This window comes from Macrotis lagotis, chromosome X (assembly GCF_037893015.1).
Source record: "Macrotis lagotis isolate mMagLag1 chromosome X, bilby.v1.9.chrom.fasta, whole genome shotgun sequence".
Classification (NCBI taxonomy): Eukaryota; Metazoa; Chordata; class Mammalia; order Peramelemorphia; family Peramelidae; genus Macrotis; species Macrotis lagotis.
Window position 1 is genome coordinate 126,524,496 of NC_133666.1, and position 16,469 is coordinate 126,540,964.

The 16,469-nt window shown below is 33.8% G+C and overlaps 1 protein-coding gene across 2 annotated transcripts in view; it reads right to left on the reverse strand.

Moving 5' to 3' along the window:
- The window catches only part of CCZ1 (CCZ1 homolog, vacuolar protein trafficking and biogenesis associated), a 33,498-nt gene extending 17,500 nt beyond the window's left edge, over positions 1-15,998 (reverse strand). Inside the window, exons 1-10 of one of the 2 annotated variants that reach the window (XM_074207638.1) lie at positions 15,765-15,998; positions 14,356-14,453; positions 14,171-14,264; positions 13,410-13,487; positions 12,388-12,435; positions 11,653-11,736; positions 10,244-10,419; positions 5,123-5,204; positions 3,154-3,215; positions 2,477-2,588 (exon numbers count right to left, since the gene is read on the reverse strand). In XM_074207638.1, coding sequence (XP_074063739.1) covers positions 2,477-2,588; positions 3,154-3,215; positions 5,123-5,204; positions 10,244-10,419; positions 11,653-11,736; positions 12,388-12,435; positions 13,410-13,487; positions 14,171-14,264; positions 14,356-14,453; positions 15,765-15,860 — 930 coding nt within the window. In that variant the 5' untranslated portion in view covers positions 15,861-15,998. Of the gene's footprint in view, positions 1-2,476; positions 2,589-3,153; positions 3,216-5,122; positions 5,205-10,243; positions 10,420-11,652; positions 11,737-12,387; positions 12,436-13,409; positions 13,488-14,154; positions 14,265-14,355; positions 14,454-15,764 lie in introns of those variants that run through there. The other variant, XM_074207639.1, reaches the window with a different exon arrangement.
- Between the last annotated feature and the right edge of the window lie 471 nt (positions 15,999-16,469).

The window sequence follows — 16,469 nt, forward strand, 5'->3', positions numbered from 1 at the left end:
GCTTGAGACCTCTTGGCCCTAGGGCCAGGGATCTGTCTGCTGCGCCACTCAGCTACCCTACAGCAGAGTCAGAGTGAAAGGAGAGAGAAAATATAGTAATGGTAGTGGAGAAATATGAAAGGAGGGGGTTGTGATCAGTAATGGCAATGGTGGAAAAATATGGAAGTAACTTTTGTGATGGATTTATCATAAAGAATGTGATCCACCCATGACAGAGTTGGTGGTGTCTGAACACAGACTGAAGCACATTTTTTATTATTATTATTTTGGGGAGGGGTGCAGGGCAAATGGGGCTGGGTGGCCTACCTGGGGCCGCATAGCATGGTGATCATTGGGTGTCTGAGGCCAGATTCGGACCCGGGTGCTCCTGGCTCACGGGCCAGTGCTCTGTCCACCACCCAGGCTCCCCTACTATTATTACCATTTTATTTTTAGGTCTTTTTTTTTCTTTTTTTTGGTTTATGCAGGGCAGTGGGGTTGGGGTGGCTTGCATGTCACACAGCTGGGTGATTGTTGGGTGTATGGGGCTTGATATGGGCTTGGGTGCTCCTGGCTCCAGGGCTGGTGCTCCATCCACTGCGCCACCTGGCCATAACTACAATTATTACTATTATTTTTTTTAATTTTAATTTTTTTCTCTCCCCTTGACTTTACTTTATTGCTCAAGTGAGTCCATATATTTTTGGGGGTATTTTGTTTACTCTTAAACAAGAATATTTTATTAATGTATAAAAAAATTGTACAAAATGAGAATAAATATTAAATTAAAAAATAAAAAAAGACAAAAAAGAGACAAAAGAAAGCCCTTCAGGCACTTGAAAAGAGCTATTAAAATCAGGCTTAAAAGAACATTACATCTAATGTTTATATCTAATCTATCTTCTACTTGAAAGCCCTTCAGTCATTTGAAAGGAGATATTAAAAATGAAAATCAGGCTTAAAAGAAAATTACAGCTAATATTTATATAAAGCTTTAAGGTTCACAAAGTACTTCATATTACCTAATTTAAACCCTACAACAACCCTCTGAAGTAGTGTTCTTATCATATCCATATTATAGATGAAGAAATTGAAATTTAGATTTCAAATGACTTAGTCAATGTCAAGGTAGGATTCAAATTCATCTTGCTGGTTCAAAAGTAGCATTTTATTCTTCTATGCAGTCTTCACTAACTACCCCTTTTCTTTATGTAATTTCTTCCAGCACTATTCAGTGCTGGAAGATTTGAGTTCGTATTTTTCCAAAGGTACTTACTACCTGCAGGAACCTGGGCAAGTCATTTACCTTAGTTTCTGTATTTATAGAATGTGAATACTGACCTTGCATGATTTTGAGAGTCCAATGAGGTGATATATGCAAAACGTTTAGTACAAGGCACCCCAAAAGTCATAGTACAGTTGAAAGCTCCTAATAAAGCTTAAAATCAAACTATATTTTTTGAGATTCTTTACATAAACACAAGTTATTGCTGCAGTTATCGTGGTGGTTGTTTTGCTGAGTACATAAGTACAAACAATTTATTCTAGGTCATTTCTAGGAAAATTCTACTGATTATTTTTATATAAATATTCCGTATTCTCAGTTTTAGACTTCTAATTCAAAATGTCAAACTCACAATTACATTTTTTACATCTTTAACTATTGCACAGGTATTTATTTTTCTAAGCTGTACTATATGCTGGCACATACAGCTAGTAGTTTCATATTTTAAATATAATCTTGAAATTTAAAACCTAATAAAATGTACAAAATTAAAAATTAAACTCAAAGGAATTAGTAAAAACTTCTTTAAAGTAATAAAATATATTCTAGCACTATGTTTTTCTATGTATAAGTAATAAAATTCTACTCAAGGTACATATAAGTGTGTTCATTATTGATGAAGGCAGTGGGAGAGTTTTCATATGATTGACTTATACATCACTATCCCTTATTAAACCAAACAGGAGGCAAGTTAATACTGTTCAAGTCTGGAAAGCCACCAGAATGAAGCAGTATCTGAAAAGCAGTCTGTAATCATTCTTTGACCCCTTTGCCTTCAACATCTTTTCCTATGAACATATATGACAGAACACTAAATGACAAGCCCAAACAATTGCTGCTTCATTAATGACAATACAAAACTGTTCAAAGACATATATAATTGTTGTTGTTTTGTTCTTCATTCTCAAAGAAGACCATGACATCAGGGAGGTGATGCCATGACATACACATGAATTGGATTTCAGTGAGGAGCTAAGTCACCAGCCTCACTTTCTTCTCCACAGCCATCTGGGTCCAATGGCCAAATATGACATATATAAAAACTAACTACAACTTCAAAGAAAAATACACATGCATGGACACACAGACACACACTCATTTCAATGAGCAGCCTGGCACAGAAATGTACATGATATTTGAGTATGCGCTCATAAATATATCAATATTCAGGGATGATTAATAATAATAGTGAGAGAGAAAAGATGACATTACCTTATAAACAATTAAATGAAGTTCTTCATAAGTGTCATCAGTATTTACAAAAATTTTGGGAAATCTGCACTTTGCTTCTGGATCATTGAGGTTCAAGGGCCCAGTAAGAAATCTTAAAAACAAGCACAAAAATGGACTCACATTCATTGACAAGTTATAGTTTTGCAGCAAAATATATTTCCTCTTACACAAATGTATAACATTTTTGAAAGCGAAGATAATCTATTGGGCAATACTAAAACTGTCAAACCAGTAGAATTGTGGTGTTAAGTTTTGGGCTTTTTGTTCTTTAAATGGAAACTATGACATTTCTTCTGGGACTAATATCATATGAAAACCATAAGTATTCTACTTTTGTCATAAACATACTTCAACTAGGTTCTAAAAACCAACCTGACATACTAAAGGAAAGTATTTATAACTTTATCAATATGAGTAAGATAATATACTTTTGATCAGATAAAATCTCATATCTAAAAGTATGTTATCTTCTCCCAATCAGAAAACAACCCTTTTATTGACTTAGAAACAAATAGAATACCTCTAAACTATATAATATCCTCATATCAAGAAATCATATAATACAAAAAGAATTTATTTTGATTTTGCTCATGATTTTATCTTTAAACACATCTAAGAGCTAATAAACTCAAAGAGTATATCAGAGGCTAAATTACCTTCCATAATGTTGAAGATTTCCTGGCATTTCTGCTCGAATTGGTGAATCCCTTCCTGCCAACTATAAACAAGTCAAAAGTTGGGAGATGACTTACAAATGAGCTTTATCCCGCTTTCAAAGCTATGAAAAAAAGATCATTTACATGTGCTCGTTTGTTTCAATTTATAGCTCTCTAGAAAAGGCATACTTTAAGACAATAGGCATTATTTTTATCTTGATCACAATAAAATAACTATATTCCAAAAAGTTAGAATCTGGCTATTGTGCAAATTCTCCCTCTTCCTCAGTTCCTATGCCTCTGATACCCTCTACCTTCCCTTTCAAATCCCAATTTACAATCTGGATGATCAGGGCAGCACTCTGGGCCTCTCTTCCTTATTATAAAATGAGGAAATTATGGAAAGTTTCTGAGATCCTTCCAGCTCTAAATCTAAGATTTTTCAAGGCTTTGCACATGAGGTCACATTCTTTAGCCTTCCCTCATCACTTTCTCAGATTATTAATATTTTTTCTTTGCTCAAATTAACTTAAGTTTACTTCTGTTATATATGTGGCATCTCCAAGGATAGAATAAACTCTTTCAGGACTGGGCTTTTTCATTGTAGGTCTAGGGCCTATCATAGTGTTTTACAAAACATAATAAGCACTTAAAACCTTTCCTAAATTGAACTTCATTCTATCCTATAATTATCATTCTAATTTATTAATTTACAAACAAAAAAACAGTAATTAAAGTCTTAAGATCATAGATTCACAGAAGCAGTATGAGTTAGAAAGAACATTAGATTTATAGTCAAATCCTAATCCTGAAAACAAATTCTGCTTCTGTCAATATGTGCACAATTTCGGGCACAAGTCATGAAGAAATTGAACTTGATGGTCTCTGGGGTCCCTTTCAGCTCTAAGTCTTCCATCCAATAAGACTATGAAGAGTTCTATTCTAGAAGTGATCTATTCCAATACTTTTTTTTTTTACAGATGGGAAAATTAGGCCTAGAGATGTCTAGGAATTTGATCAATATCATATAGGAAATAAAACTAGCAGAATCAGGACTTGAATTCAAGACCTATGACTCCAAATCAACATGGCATTTTTCACTGTGCTATGCTACTTCTTAATGAACTTAATTTCCCATTCTCTACTGCAAAAACAATGTCATGGCACTGGAGATCACAAACAGGTTTCTCACATAAGGTAATGGACTCATTACCAAATGGAATGTCTTCTAAATTGTTTTTATAGGATGAGGACTGTATTAACATATTCCTTAAGGATCTATTTTTATGGGTATATAAAGGAGTAAAAAGTGAAATGCTTGGAAATTATTCAAGTGTAGTGCTACAACTCCTCTATGTTTATTTCTTCCTCATGTTGACATGAACCCACTTTTTAAGTTCATGGCCTTATGAACAAAAGACTAAGCTAAAATACAGGCATTCTAGAGACTACAGAAGCTTACAATCCAAAATAGTTTTTACTGTCTTACCTAAATCAGGCTTTAATTCCTCTAAGACTTTAGAGTATTTCTTTGCTTTTATTTTTAACATTTAGAATGTCATTTTTATGGCATAAACACTGTGCTATCTGAATGTTCATGCCTGCATATGTGGATTTTAAACAAAGTACAGCATGTTCACAAAACCATTAAATTCTCAATCATTCATAAGACAGAAAGAATCAGCATTTAAGGAAGGGATATTATGGAATTATCCTCTACTTGGGAGAAAATGCCAGTAATCTTTAATAGTCATTAAAGAACTATAACATTCACATTTAGCATCAGAACCAAAGCATTGTCAGTTTCATAAAATACCATTATCACCATATCTTTCTGACAATTATTTTTGCCAGGGGTTTAGAATACATAATAACCATCTCAGATTACTAAATTATTAAATAACAAATAGTATAAGAAAATAAATGGTCTAATGACTCCAAAATGCACAATATGTTTTGGTACCCATACCTCAGGTTCGATGTGTCTTGGAAATAGGGAAGTAGTGAGGTATTTGTATAAAATTCTCATGTCATCTTGCTCTAATCCACTCCTGAAATTATTGGAGAAAACAACTTAAGTTAACTTTGAAAACATCTATTTATCTTGCTGCCTTATCAATCACAAAAGAGTTCATCCATTTTTCTGTCACCCCTCATGTATAATTCTCCTAAAAACTGAAAATTCACAAGATCTCCAAAGAAAAAAAGAGCAAATTGAATTTTTCAAATTAATTCTTTACACTACCTTATTAAAGATAACTGAATTATTCTTTCAACACATAATTTAAATAAAGGAAAGTTCAAAAAAAGTTCAACTTAATCTTATTCCTGGAAAAGAGCAGGATTTTAATAAATGTTTGATGATGTGACTATACTGCATGTAGGATATTCCAGAGGACTTCATTAGTTGTAATAAAAGGGTAATAAAAGACAGACATTTCACTTATAAAAGGAGTTAGTAATGAAGTCAAATTAGAGCTCCCAGGGGAAGGGAAATTATATATTAACACTTCTTGGTTTCTAGAAGTGAAATTGGACACATTCAAAAGTCAAAAGAATTTTCAAGCAATAAGAGTAGAGAATCAAGATGAAAAGTGCAATGCTAAGAAAAAGCCTTTAATACTGCTTCCACAGTCACACTAGCTTTGGCAACAACCTACAAATATAAAGACAGATTGCATCTTTAATCCAAGTAGTTGGAAAGTAGCTATCTTGCTTTAATTAAGATGAAAAAAAAGATGAAAACACAGGATATTCTTTCCTCATACAGGTATAAAAAATAAAGATTAATTAATAGGACTAGTAGTAGAGCTAGAACTCTAGGAAATTCTCTATTTAAACCAAACAACAGAACACTAATCAAGAAATGGTTGTTAAGGTCTTAAAATTTTCAACACTGTTTATTTGAACAAAAAAAAGGCAGTATGAGATTTTGTGAAACTTGCAAATTACTCAATGTGTTAAAAAAATTTTTTTTTAAAGGATTCTCTCTTTAGAAAATATCTTCAAAAACAAGCATTAGGGGCGGCTAGGTGGAGCAGTGGATAAAGCACCGGCCCTGGAGTCAGGAGTACCTGGGTTCAAATCAGGTCTCAGACACTTAATAATTACCTAGCTGTGTGGCCTTGGGCAAGCCACTTAATCCCATTTGCCTTGCAAAAAAAAAAAACAACCTTAAAAAAACAAGCATTAGGCCAATTAAAGAAAAACAGTAACAAAAAATAAATAAGAATTCAAACCCTACAGTAGAAGGTTAAAATAATTTTACTTCATATCAATGGTTCATATGCAATAAGATCTAGTTCATTTTTGGTCACACATATAACAAAAAGTCTTTCACTGGCTTAAAAATTTACATGAATATTAGAGTTAAATGTGGCCTATTTGAATATCAGGAAGAATATGGAATAAATTGTTTTTTTATATAATATTGTGTGAAATTTTAAGTAAATGTTGTACTGATTTCCTCCTATCTTTTTTATGTGGTACAGGAAAATCTTGATACTACTTGATTAACTGATTAAAAAAAGCAACTGAGTTTTTAAAAAAAAACCCACCCCTAATTCAAATGCAGCTAAAGAAGAGTTGTCAATTGAAAGAATTCCAATCATAAATCTTTGTTCTATTAAAGATATAATCTTGTTGTAATGTTTGCTTACAAAATCCTGAAATTCATATTCTCTCTCCTCCCTAAGATGGTAAGCAATTTGGTATAGATTATATATGTGCAAATATGTAGAACATGATATAAAATTTTATATTCAAATTGAGGAGCATTCAGTAGCAAAGAGAATAAAAAGCTAATCTAAGCTTATTTTTGTCAGTTTTCCAGTAATTCTTTTATAGTACAAGAACTGGTAGCTCATATTGGGGCATTCTTTCCTTTAATGAAGTCATTATATTAACCTAGTAAAACAGAGAATGACTTAAGAGATTTAAATTATGAACAGTTTAAATACAGTGCAGAAGATTTACTAGCTTAGAGGATCTTTAGCCTTCTTAGATATTTTTAAAGTTTTCGTGGATTTTTCAGATATAAAAGTAATGTTTATAAAAAGTAATGTTTTTTGAACGATAAAAATTCATTTATAAAGCACTTAAGCTTTACAAGAGTTCTTTATTTCACAACAACCCTTAGAGAGATACAGTGCAAGGATCATCATCCCTTTTAAAGATGATAAAACTGAGGTTCAGGAAGGTTAACATGCCCCCCAAATCAGACAATTAGCACCAGAAGTGAGATCTGAACCTAAGTCTTACTGATTTCAAATCTAAGTCATTTTTCACACTATACCTCTTATAGAATCAGAAAAATTAGAACTAAAAGGAACCTTTACAAAGAACAGTTAGCCTATAATGCCTTAATTTTTTTTTTGCACTAAAGTCTTAAAGATAAAGAAACTCAATCTTAAAAAAGTTAAAGATTTGTGAGGTCAGGGGGCAGCTAGGTGGCGCAGTGGATAGAGTACCAGCCCTAGAGTCAGGAGTACCTGAGTTCAAACTAGGCCTCAGACACTTAATAATTATCTAGCTGTATGGGCTTGGGCAAGCCACTTAACCCCATTGCCTTGCAAAAGAAAAGATTTGTGAGGTCAACAATAGTTATGGCAGGTTCAAAACTAAAATCAATCTCAGGCCAGTTCAATTTTGACTATATTACAATCCTTTTTTTAAAAGAATTTTTGAGAAATGAAAAATAAAAATTGCATTTCTAAAACTTAACTGATGAGAAAAACTTTCTTAAATTTTTTTAAGAGATGGTTTTAATTCTAATTTTTTGATTTAACAATTACTCTTTGGTTTTTCTTGGTTTACAGAAAATGAATCCATTATCTTTTTTCTTTTTTGATAATACATATGCCACCTAGAGTCTCCAAACTGATTAACCCATAATTTATGAATCCAGGATCACTGACTGGATTTTTTTTTTTTTAAAGATTTTCTTTTCTGGGTTATATGATGAACAAGATCATATATATTCAAAAAAGAAGCAAACTGTTAAAAGAAGATATTAGGAATTTAGATTAAATCAGAAATCAAAATTTGAAACATAATTAAAGTAATAAAAATAGAATATAAAATTTAAAAGGTATTTTCTCCAAAGAAGCAGAGGTTCTGAAAGGGGAAAAAATGACAGATTTGGAACATAAAAATACTAAAGTAGAAAAATCTGGGGCAGAAAAAAAAGCAAAAAGTATTACCTATAAAATGCAAATTCCAAGAAACTGACCCTGAAGACAAAATACATATGGAATAACAGAGAAGAATGGGACAAATTTAAAAATCTGAATACCATATTGCAGAAAATAATACAAGAAAGCTGTGTAGCACACTTGAGTAAAGAATAAAGCACTGATGAATCAAATCCACATATCATCAGAAAAAAAAATCAAATGTATTTTTAAGGAACTTAAGTAAGGCTAAATTTCATAAACTCAATAACAAAAAAATTTTTGCAAGCAACCAAAAGAAAAACCTTCAAATGTATAAGAAAACCAGTTCAAATAATCCAGGATGATTATTCAGTCATGAGATTCTGGAAGAAAGAATGAAATAGACTGTTTGAAAAAGTAAATGAGATCATAAAACAATTCAAAAACATTTCAAAAAGCTGAGCCTAATCAGTACCAAAAAAAAAAAAGATGGACTTTCAACATGAAGCAAAGCTTCAAAAATAAAACAAAAATATCATAGAATTAGAATATTTGACTTGCAGAAATTCTAAATAATAAGAAAGGTAAGGAATAACAATTATTAAGAAAAGACTACTAAAATAAAATTTCTCACTTTATTAATTATTGCTTTTTTTTTAAAAAAAGAGAAATTGAATTGAGGGGATAAAACAATAAAAAATAATCATGAAGACAAAAGGACTTAACAGGCTGAAGATTTACAGAAAACAAAAAAAAAGTGAAAGACAGAAGGCAGAACAGAATTGATATCTCATGGATTAAACCCAATGATCCCTTTTTAAAATTTTTAATTTTTTTCCAACATCCCTTTTCAGTAAATCAGTATCTCTTATGTGAAGGGTAAAAAAGTGGTATGCAGAGATGGAAAAAGTCAGAGAGGAATTGTAAGCTCATTTCTACCAAGTCTAAAGGTAGTATACCTTCCACAGAAGTGCAACCTAAGATGAGAGAGAATATAAGAATCGCCAAGAGTAGTCAGAACCTAGAGTACTTAGTAGACAATAAGAAACAAGATAACCTGGTATTGGGAATAGAGTGAGGTAAGAAAAGATAGGGGCAACATGGGGGCCTTTATAGCTTGGGGACCCTCATAAATTGAGAAAGTTTTGCCTACCATTGCATGACATGTTTTTCATCTGACATAATTTCTTTTGTGAAATGATATTTCTAAGTGTAAGGCTTAGCTGAAATAATTAATAAATACAATAATTCAGGACTGGACTAAAGCCTGGAGTGCATATATGTAATATCATGAAGAAAGGAGAATAGAATCCAGAATAGTCAAAAAGAGAAAAATAATGAGGATGACAAAATAAAGGAAAACTTCTTTGTCAAAGGAACTGTTAAACAATTTGCTTTAAAAAGTTGGAATAAAAGTGAGAAAAGAAGATTCAAAAAATGATCTTTGATTCCAATTCTGAGGTCTTGAGTTCAAAGCCAGTCTTTGACATCTTTTACCTGTGTGACTTATGGGCAAATTACTTAACTTCCCTGGGACTCAATTTCCTCCACTGTAAAATGGGGGGACGGAACAGAATGACTGCAAGATCCCTTTCAGCTCTAGTTCAATGATCTTATGGGTAAGAAAAAATGATATTAAAAAGAGAAATTAAAAATTAAAGTAAATTCAAGAAAGGTGGAATAGGACAGGCAAACAAAAATGGGAGTGAGAGGGAAATCCTGTAGGGAATAAACTAGTATCTAAGTAGTGTAGACAAATTAATCACAGAGGAAGGAGAGAAAAACTGTTACAAAATAAATGAACAACAGCAGCGTGTCAAAAATATTTTTTAATGTGCCTGGCCTAAAACAACCCACCAAAAGGAAAAGGAATGGCAGGAAATAAAAACATATTCTTTTGCACTTCTTTTAAGTTCTAAAACTTGGAGAATACCTACCAGATAAGTTGATCATTATAAAGAAAGGCAGTGTATTTAACTATATTCAAGCTTTCTTCCATCTTATTAATAAAGGACTGGATTTTCAAGTAAGTCATTTTATCCAATGGGAAAAAGCTGATTCCACCAAAAATGTCAAGTAGGTCACATGACTGTAAATGCAGGGTTTGCAAATACTGTGGGGAAATATAAAGTAAAAAAAAGCTTACTAATATTAAATAAAATCTCTAATAACAGCAAAATTACCAAACAAAAAAAAGTTTTTTGAATAGTCATTATTTCCATATTTGTTTAAGGAGAAACTTTTGGTACTATTAGAGACAAAATAAGTGTTATAAGCAAAGCAAAGGAGCTACATTATGATTAAGAATCATATCTTGGTTCATAAATAATGACATAAAACATTGTTTTTATCCCTAAATCTCCCAGTAAATCAGTGATTTTAGGTTACTATGTGGAGTGTTTCAGACTTCACAATGTATACCTTACCTTACATAGGATGAGCAAATCTATATTTTACATTTTGCTTTCATATGATTTAATGTATAGTTGTCTTCTTTAAAAGTACCAAATTCTGTAAATTAGTGGTTCTTGAAAATGGGGTCATCATTAAGAAGTCCATATTCTACTACTTTGAACAGTTAAAAGACACAATCATAAATTGTGAATTAGACTATGATAAAAGAGGATTGTCTGAGGAATACCATCAAGAAAATGAAGGTAAGTACAAAGTCTAAGGGTATTTCTAGAGTTAATCTTCATTATTGTGGATTATATGAAGTATGTCATGGTATAATACACAAAAACAAAAGGAACCCCTTAAAACATATCAAGAAGTGTTTTAGGGAGAAAAATAAGGAATAATCACTTTAAAACCACCACAAACTGAATTTTTTTCAGAGGGTCAATATATCTAAAAAAAATATAGATGATAATGATATTTACATCACTTAGCACAAACAGAACTATTAATTGTACATCATTCTTACAGTATCATAAATGTTCAGTTCTAAGCTCCCACTCTGACTAAGCAAATATACCTGTTTACTAAAGAGAATTGACACATAAAAAAGAAACCAGTGTACCAACTTCACAGAAAATTTCAATGGGTTAAGAGATTGACTATCTGTGTTTGAATATAGGTGGATTAGATCAGACCTGGATGATATCCAAAGATGTGAATTCCCACAACTAATCTGCACAATTTTTTGGTATTTGAAGGAGCAATGAAAACAATACCAAAGAATTTTCTTATCTGATCTGGTTCTACCAAATCACGTGCTGTTGCTGCAATTGATTATCTGGATATTTGTTTTACATTTTTATGTTTTATGGTAATTTTGTCTTCAATTAATATCTATACTTCAACACTTTAATGAGAAAATGTAAACAAAAGTCATAAAACTTACCCGATGGAAAAATTTTTCTAATCTTTCTTTTAGAACTTTGACACCTCCTTCTTCCATGGCTTTCATAAAAGTACCATTAAAAAGCTAATAGTTTAAAAGATAGAAATATATCAGTTTTTCCAATATTAAGACCTTCCACAACTCTATAACAAATTTGTCTTTATTAAGATTCATTCTGTTGAATTACAAAACAAGTTAACCAAAAGATTGTAATAGTTGCCTTTTTTTGAAGTTTAGAAATTTACTCTGAATCAACAAAGCTATTCTAAATTTCTAGATATATGCAGAAAACTATCAATCACATCTATCAATATAACTTCATAACTAAGCTTGTTCTAATGTTACTATAAAAACAAACACTGCAGAGATAATTCTCAGAAATGGAAATTCTCTCTCTTCTTAGATAGGAACGCACAAAAGAACCCTGACTTCCAAATCTATTCTTGCAAAGGTATCTGGGTGTATGAAATTCTAGACTTGAAACTAGTTAGACTTGAACTTGAGTCCTGCCTTATGTACCAGCTCTGTGATTTAGGCAAGTGACTTAACCATTCTAAGCCAGTTAAATTTTCTGTAAAATGAAGCTAATAAAAGCACCTAATTCCTAGGATTGTTGTAAGGATCAAGAGATAAATGTTAATGTGCTGAACAAATGCTACTATTAGCTACTGTTATTATTTTAACAAGATCCACTACTAATAACTCTCTCCAATATCTAAATATGGTTAAACTTACCTTGTACATGCTATAGCATTGTTGTAATACAGAGCTGTACACCTTGTCCTACAATTAAAAAAAAAACAAACACAAAAATGCAGAATAAATCTCAAGATGTAACACAAGAAAAACATATCCTCTCTTACTGACTTTTGGTCCAGGATTTAGATTCTTATAAACTTGGTCTCAGAGTAGCTAAATTTGAAAAAAGAAAAGGATATTTCCTTTCAAATCCATAAAGTAATGACCTCTTAAGACCCCTTTAAATTCTATGGTTTGATTATACTTTACTTAGGAAAGTTGCTTCTGAAGAAGTTCTGTATTCAATTCCAAAAATATCAAGTGCCTACTACAAACAAGGAACTATGCCTAGAATTTGAAAGTAAAGCAGAATCATTTTTTTTAAAGTATCAATCTTAAGGAAAACTGGAGTAGTCAGAGAATTTGGATATGAATACTAGCTCAATTGAATTACAATTTTATCTTTATCAAGTCAAAACTTCTTTGAGCCTCCATGTCCTCATCTGTAAAACAGGGATAACACTATTTAAAGCAAAAAGTATTATCATAAAGTAGATAAAAAAGCTGGCAAGAGAGTCAAAAAGACCTAGGTTCAAATCCCTATATTGGGTAACCCTAGACAAGTCATTTACTCTCTTGTGCTCTAAGCAACTGTCTAAGAAAAATAAATTATAGAGAAAGTGTCTCTGAATATGTAGGGAGAATTTTCTCACATAGATATATATATATATATATATATCAGTGAAGTCATATGTTTAGACACTACCCTACCATACCACTTAAACTACTTATCTTTCCGAGTTTCTGTGAAAATCAAATAATGAAACATATGTAATGTATTTTATTAAGATACTATATAAAGATAATCTATTATTAAGTATATTCGAAAACATCTCAATATGCACTGAGAAGATAGCAAGAATTTAATTTGTGACCTAATAATTCTTAAAACTAAGTATATATATTTATAACAATATTTTACAAATTATTCTAAAAAAGAACTAAAAAGTTATAATTACCAACAACTCTTCCTCTTGATATTCAACAATTGGTTTTCCATCCTTACCATGTTTCTCAATCATGGGATTTCGTACAACCTACATCAATTGATAAAAATTAAATTATAAAATTTATGGGTTGCTTGTTTTATCTCTACTTCAATTTCTATAATCTTTTTTTTTTGACTTGCTAAACATATTCAAATTCCTAATGGCTTACCAAAATAGGTACAAAAACAAATACTTTTCATGAGAAATTTGCTTGATGTTTTAAAGTAAAATTCAATCTTACTGTTAATTCTATGGTGCAGGGACAGTTAGGTGGTACAGTGGAGAGAGCACCAGTCCTGGATTCAGGAGGACCTGAGTTCAAATCCAGCCTCAGACACTTAATAATTGCCTAGCTCTGTGACCTTGGGCAAGTCACTTTTAACCCCCATTGCCTTACATAATTATAATTTTTAAAAGATTCTAAAAAAAATCATCCAATGCCACAATAGCCTGGCTTTTAATCTTACTTTATAAATGCTATCTGCAGACATATCCCAATTTGGTTGCATTGAATTGTCATTTGATGAGAACAGTATTAATGCATTACAACCACATCCTACCACGATGTAAACTTCTCCTAAAAAGTTATTTGGTTCACAGTTGGTTTATAACATCATTCCCATGGAATGAAATACTTTCCTAGAACCAATCATCAGCATTAAATAGGATATGTTTCAAATTTTTAATATACCATAAATATTTGAAAAAGATATACATTGTGTATTAAGTACCATGACCATCCAGAAATTTTCTTCTGGTTCATTGAAGAACTGTCTATTCTTCTGTGTGTGTAAGGATTTTGCAGGTTTTGTTGGACTAAAGGTCCTAAAAAGGATAAAAAAAAATTTGGGAAAATTCTCTAAGACAGCTTTAAGACTTCAGTGAGCTGTGCAATATGATAATTACAAAGTATTACCTTGTAAACTGTACAATAGCCTCACATAATCCAACATTTCTAATTTTTTCATTCTTTTCCACTTCATTTGGATGATAAAACAGAATCTTCTTTTCTTCCTAAAAATTAAAGACAGAACTTGTTTATATAAAAAAAGGTTTGATTCTAAAAAAAAGGTAAAGCTGAAGACCAACTTTCCATCTCCTCTTTCAAATTAAAAACAAAGCCAGAGGCCCAGTCCTCTCAAAAATTGTTCTTTCAATTTAGCTATCACTAGTCTATTCTGAGTTCAGCCTTAGCAGAAAGTAACAACAAACGATTTTCCCTAAAAGCACCAACGTTGAATTTTCGCCTTCTTAATCTCAATTTTAAGACATTGTGTGGCTTAGTAAATTGAGAACTGGCTTCAGTCAGGAAGACTTGGGTTCAAATACATCGAACATATTCTATATTTCAGACTGTGTGACTTTGGAGGAGTCACTTTAACCTCTGAGAGTTTCAGGAGGCTTTTTCAGATTTTTAAGCAGCAAGCAAGGTGCCCACCTGATTCAGTTTTACCAATGAAATCGAAATTCAGGTCCATATTCCTATGTTAATTTTATACCACCTACTTTCCTAAGAATTGGTAGTAGCGAATCTCAGAAACATTTAAAAGTTGGTGGCCTTTCAAAAAGTTTGTGATTAGCAACTCATAGAAGAGCCAAGCTAATCCTAAACAAAACAAACTTCTGCAGATAAAAATTTGGAAAAAAACAACTTTTCGAAGCCAGGATTTTAACTAAAAATCCGTGCGGGGAGCCTCGCTGTCAAATTACCCTCCATTAGGTATAAAGTTCCTGTGTATCTTAATTCCCCCAACAATGATGAAAGAGAGCTCGGACAGAAAAAAACAAAAAAAGTCCATCCAAAGAATCTCTACAAGTCCTAAACTTTGGGAAGTTAACAAAATAAGATTTTGTGGGGAAAAGATCTGGTTCTATAAGGTCAGGATAGTGATTGGGGAAAGAGGGAGCAAGGGGATGGGGAAAAGGAGGAAGAGGAGGGAAGAGGGGGAGGGGAAAGGGGAGGAGCGATGTTTGGATGCCAACAGCTGTCAAAGCCCCCGGCCAAGTCCGCAAGGTCCACACAGCTGTGGCCAGCGGTTCTCGGCCGGACCGTCCCGAATCCCTCTGGCAACCTAGCAACGCCACCTCGGGGGAGTATTCTGAAGGAACCGAGGGAAATGCTCACCTTGGAGGGCAAAAGGACATCAAATCATTTTCCCCATCCAAGTTCCCGGTCTTTCAGGCAGAGGGGGGCTCGGCGCACCCATCGGGGTGTCTCGGACTGCCCCCCGACCCTCCCTCCAGGGCGCCGCCAGTCCTCCCATCCCCCCCCGCAGACTGACAGACAGACAGACAGACAGACAGACCTCCCCTCCCCCCAGCTACCTCTCCTTCCCGGGGGCCGAAGCGAGGATTGTAAATGAAGAAACTCAACAGCGCCGGGGGGAACTGTTTCTCCTGAGCCGCCCCCGCCGTCGCCATCCCCGGACCCCCAGAGCGGGGGAGGGGCAAGGCCCCCCCGCCCTCCCGACGGCCGCAGGGAGCCCGGAGCCCCCGGAAAGTCCGGACTCTCTTCTTCTCTTTTGCTTCCTTTTCTAAAGTCAGGCGCCTCCGGCCGGGACACTTCCGCTTTCCTCAGGCAGCGACTCCGGAAAAAGTCGTGGGTGATCCGGAAGTAGTCTCTCTCTCTCTCTCTCTCTCTCTCTCTCTCTCTCTCTCTCTCTCTCTCTCTCTCTCCTCTCTCTCTCTCTCCCTCTCTCTCTCTCTCTCTCCCTCTCCCTCCCTCTCTCTCCCTCTCTCTCTCCCCTCTCTCTCTCTCTCCCTCCTCTCCCTCTCTCCCTCCCTCCCTCCCTCCCTCTCTCTCTCCCTCCCTCTCTCTCCCTCTCTCTCTCTCTCTCTCTCTCTCTCCCTCTCTCTCCCTCCCTCTCTCTCCTTCCCTCTCTCTCTCTCTCTCTCTCCCTCCCTCTCTCTCTCCCCTCCCTCCCTCCCTCTCTCTCTCCCTCCCTCTCTCTCTCTCTCTCTCTCTCTCTCTCTCTCTCTCTCTCTCTCTCTCTCCCTCTCTCTCTCTCTCTCTCCCTCTCTCTCTCGTCT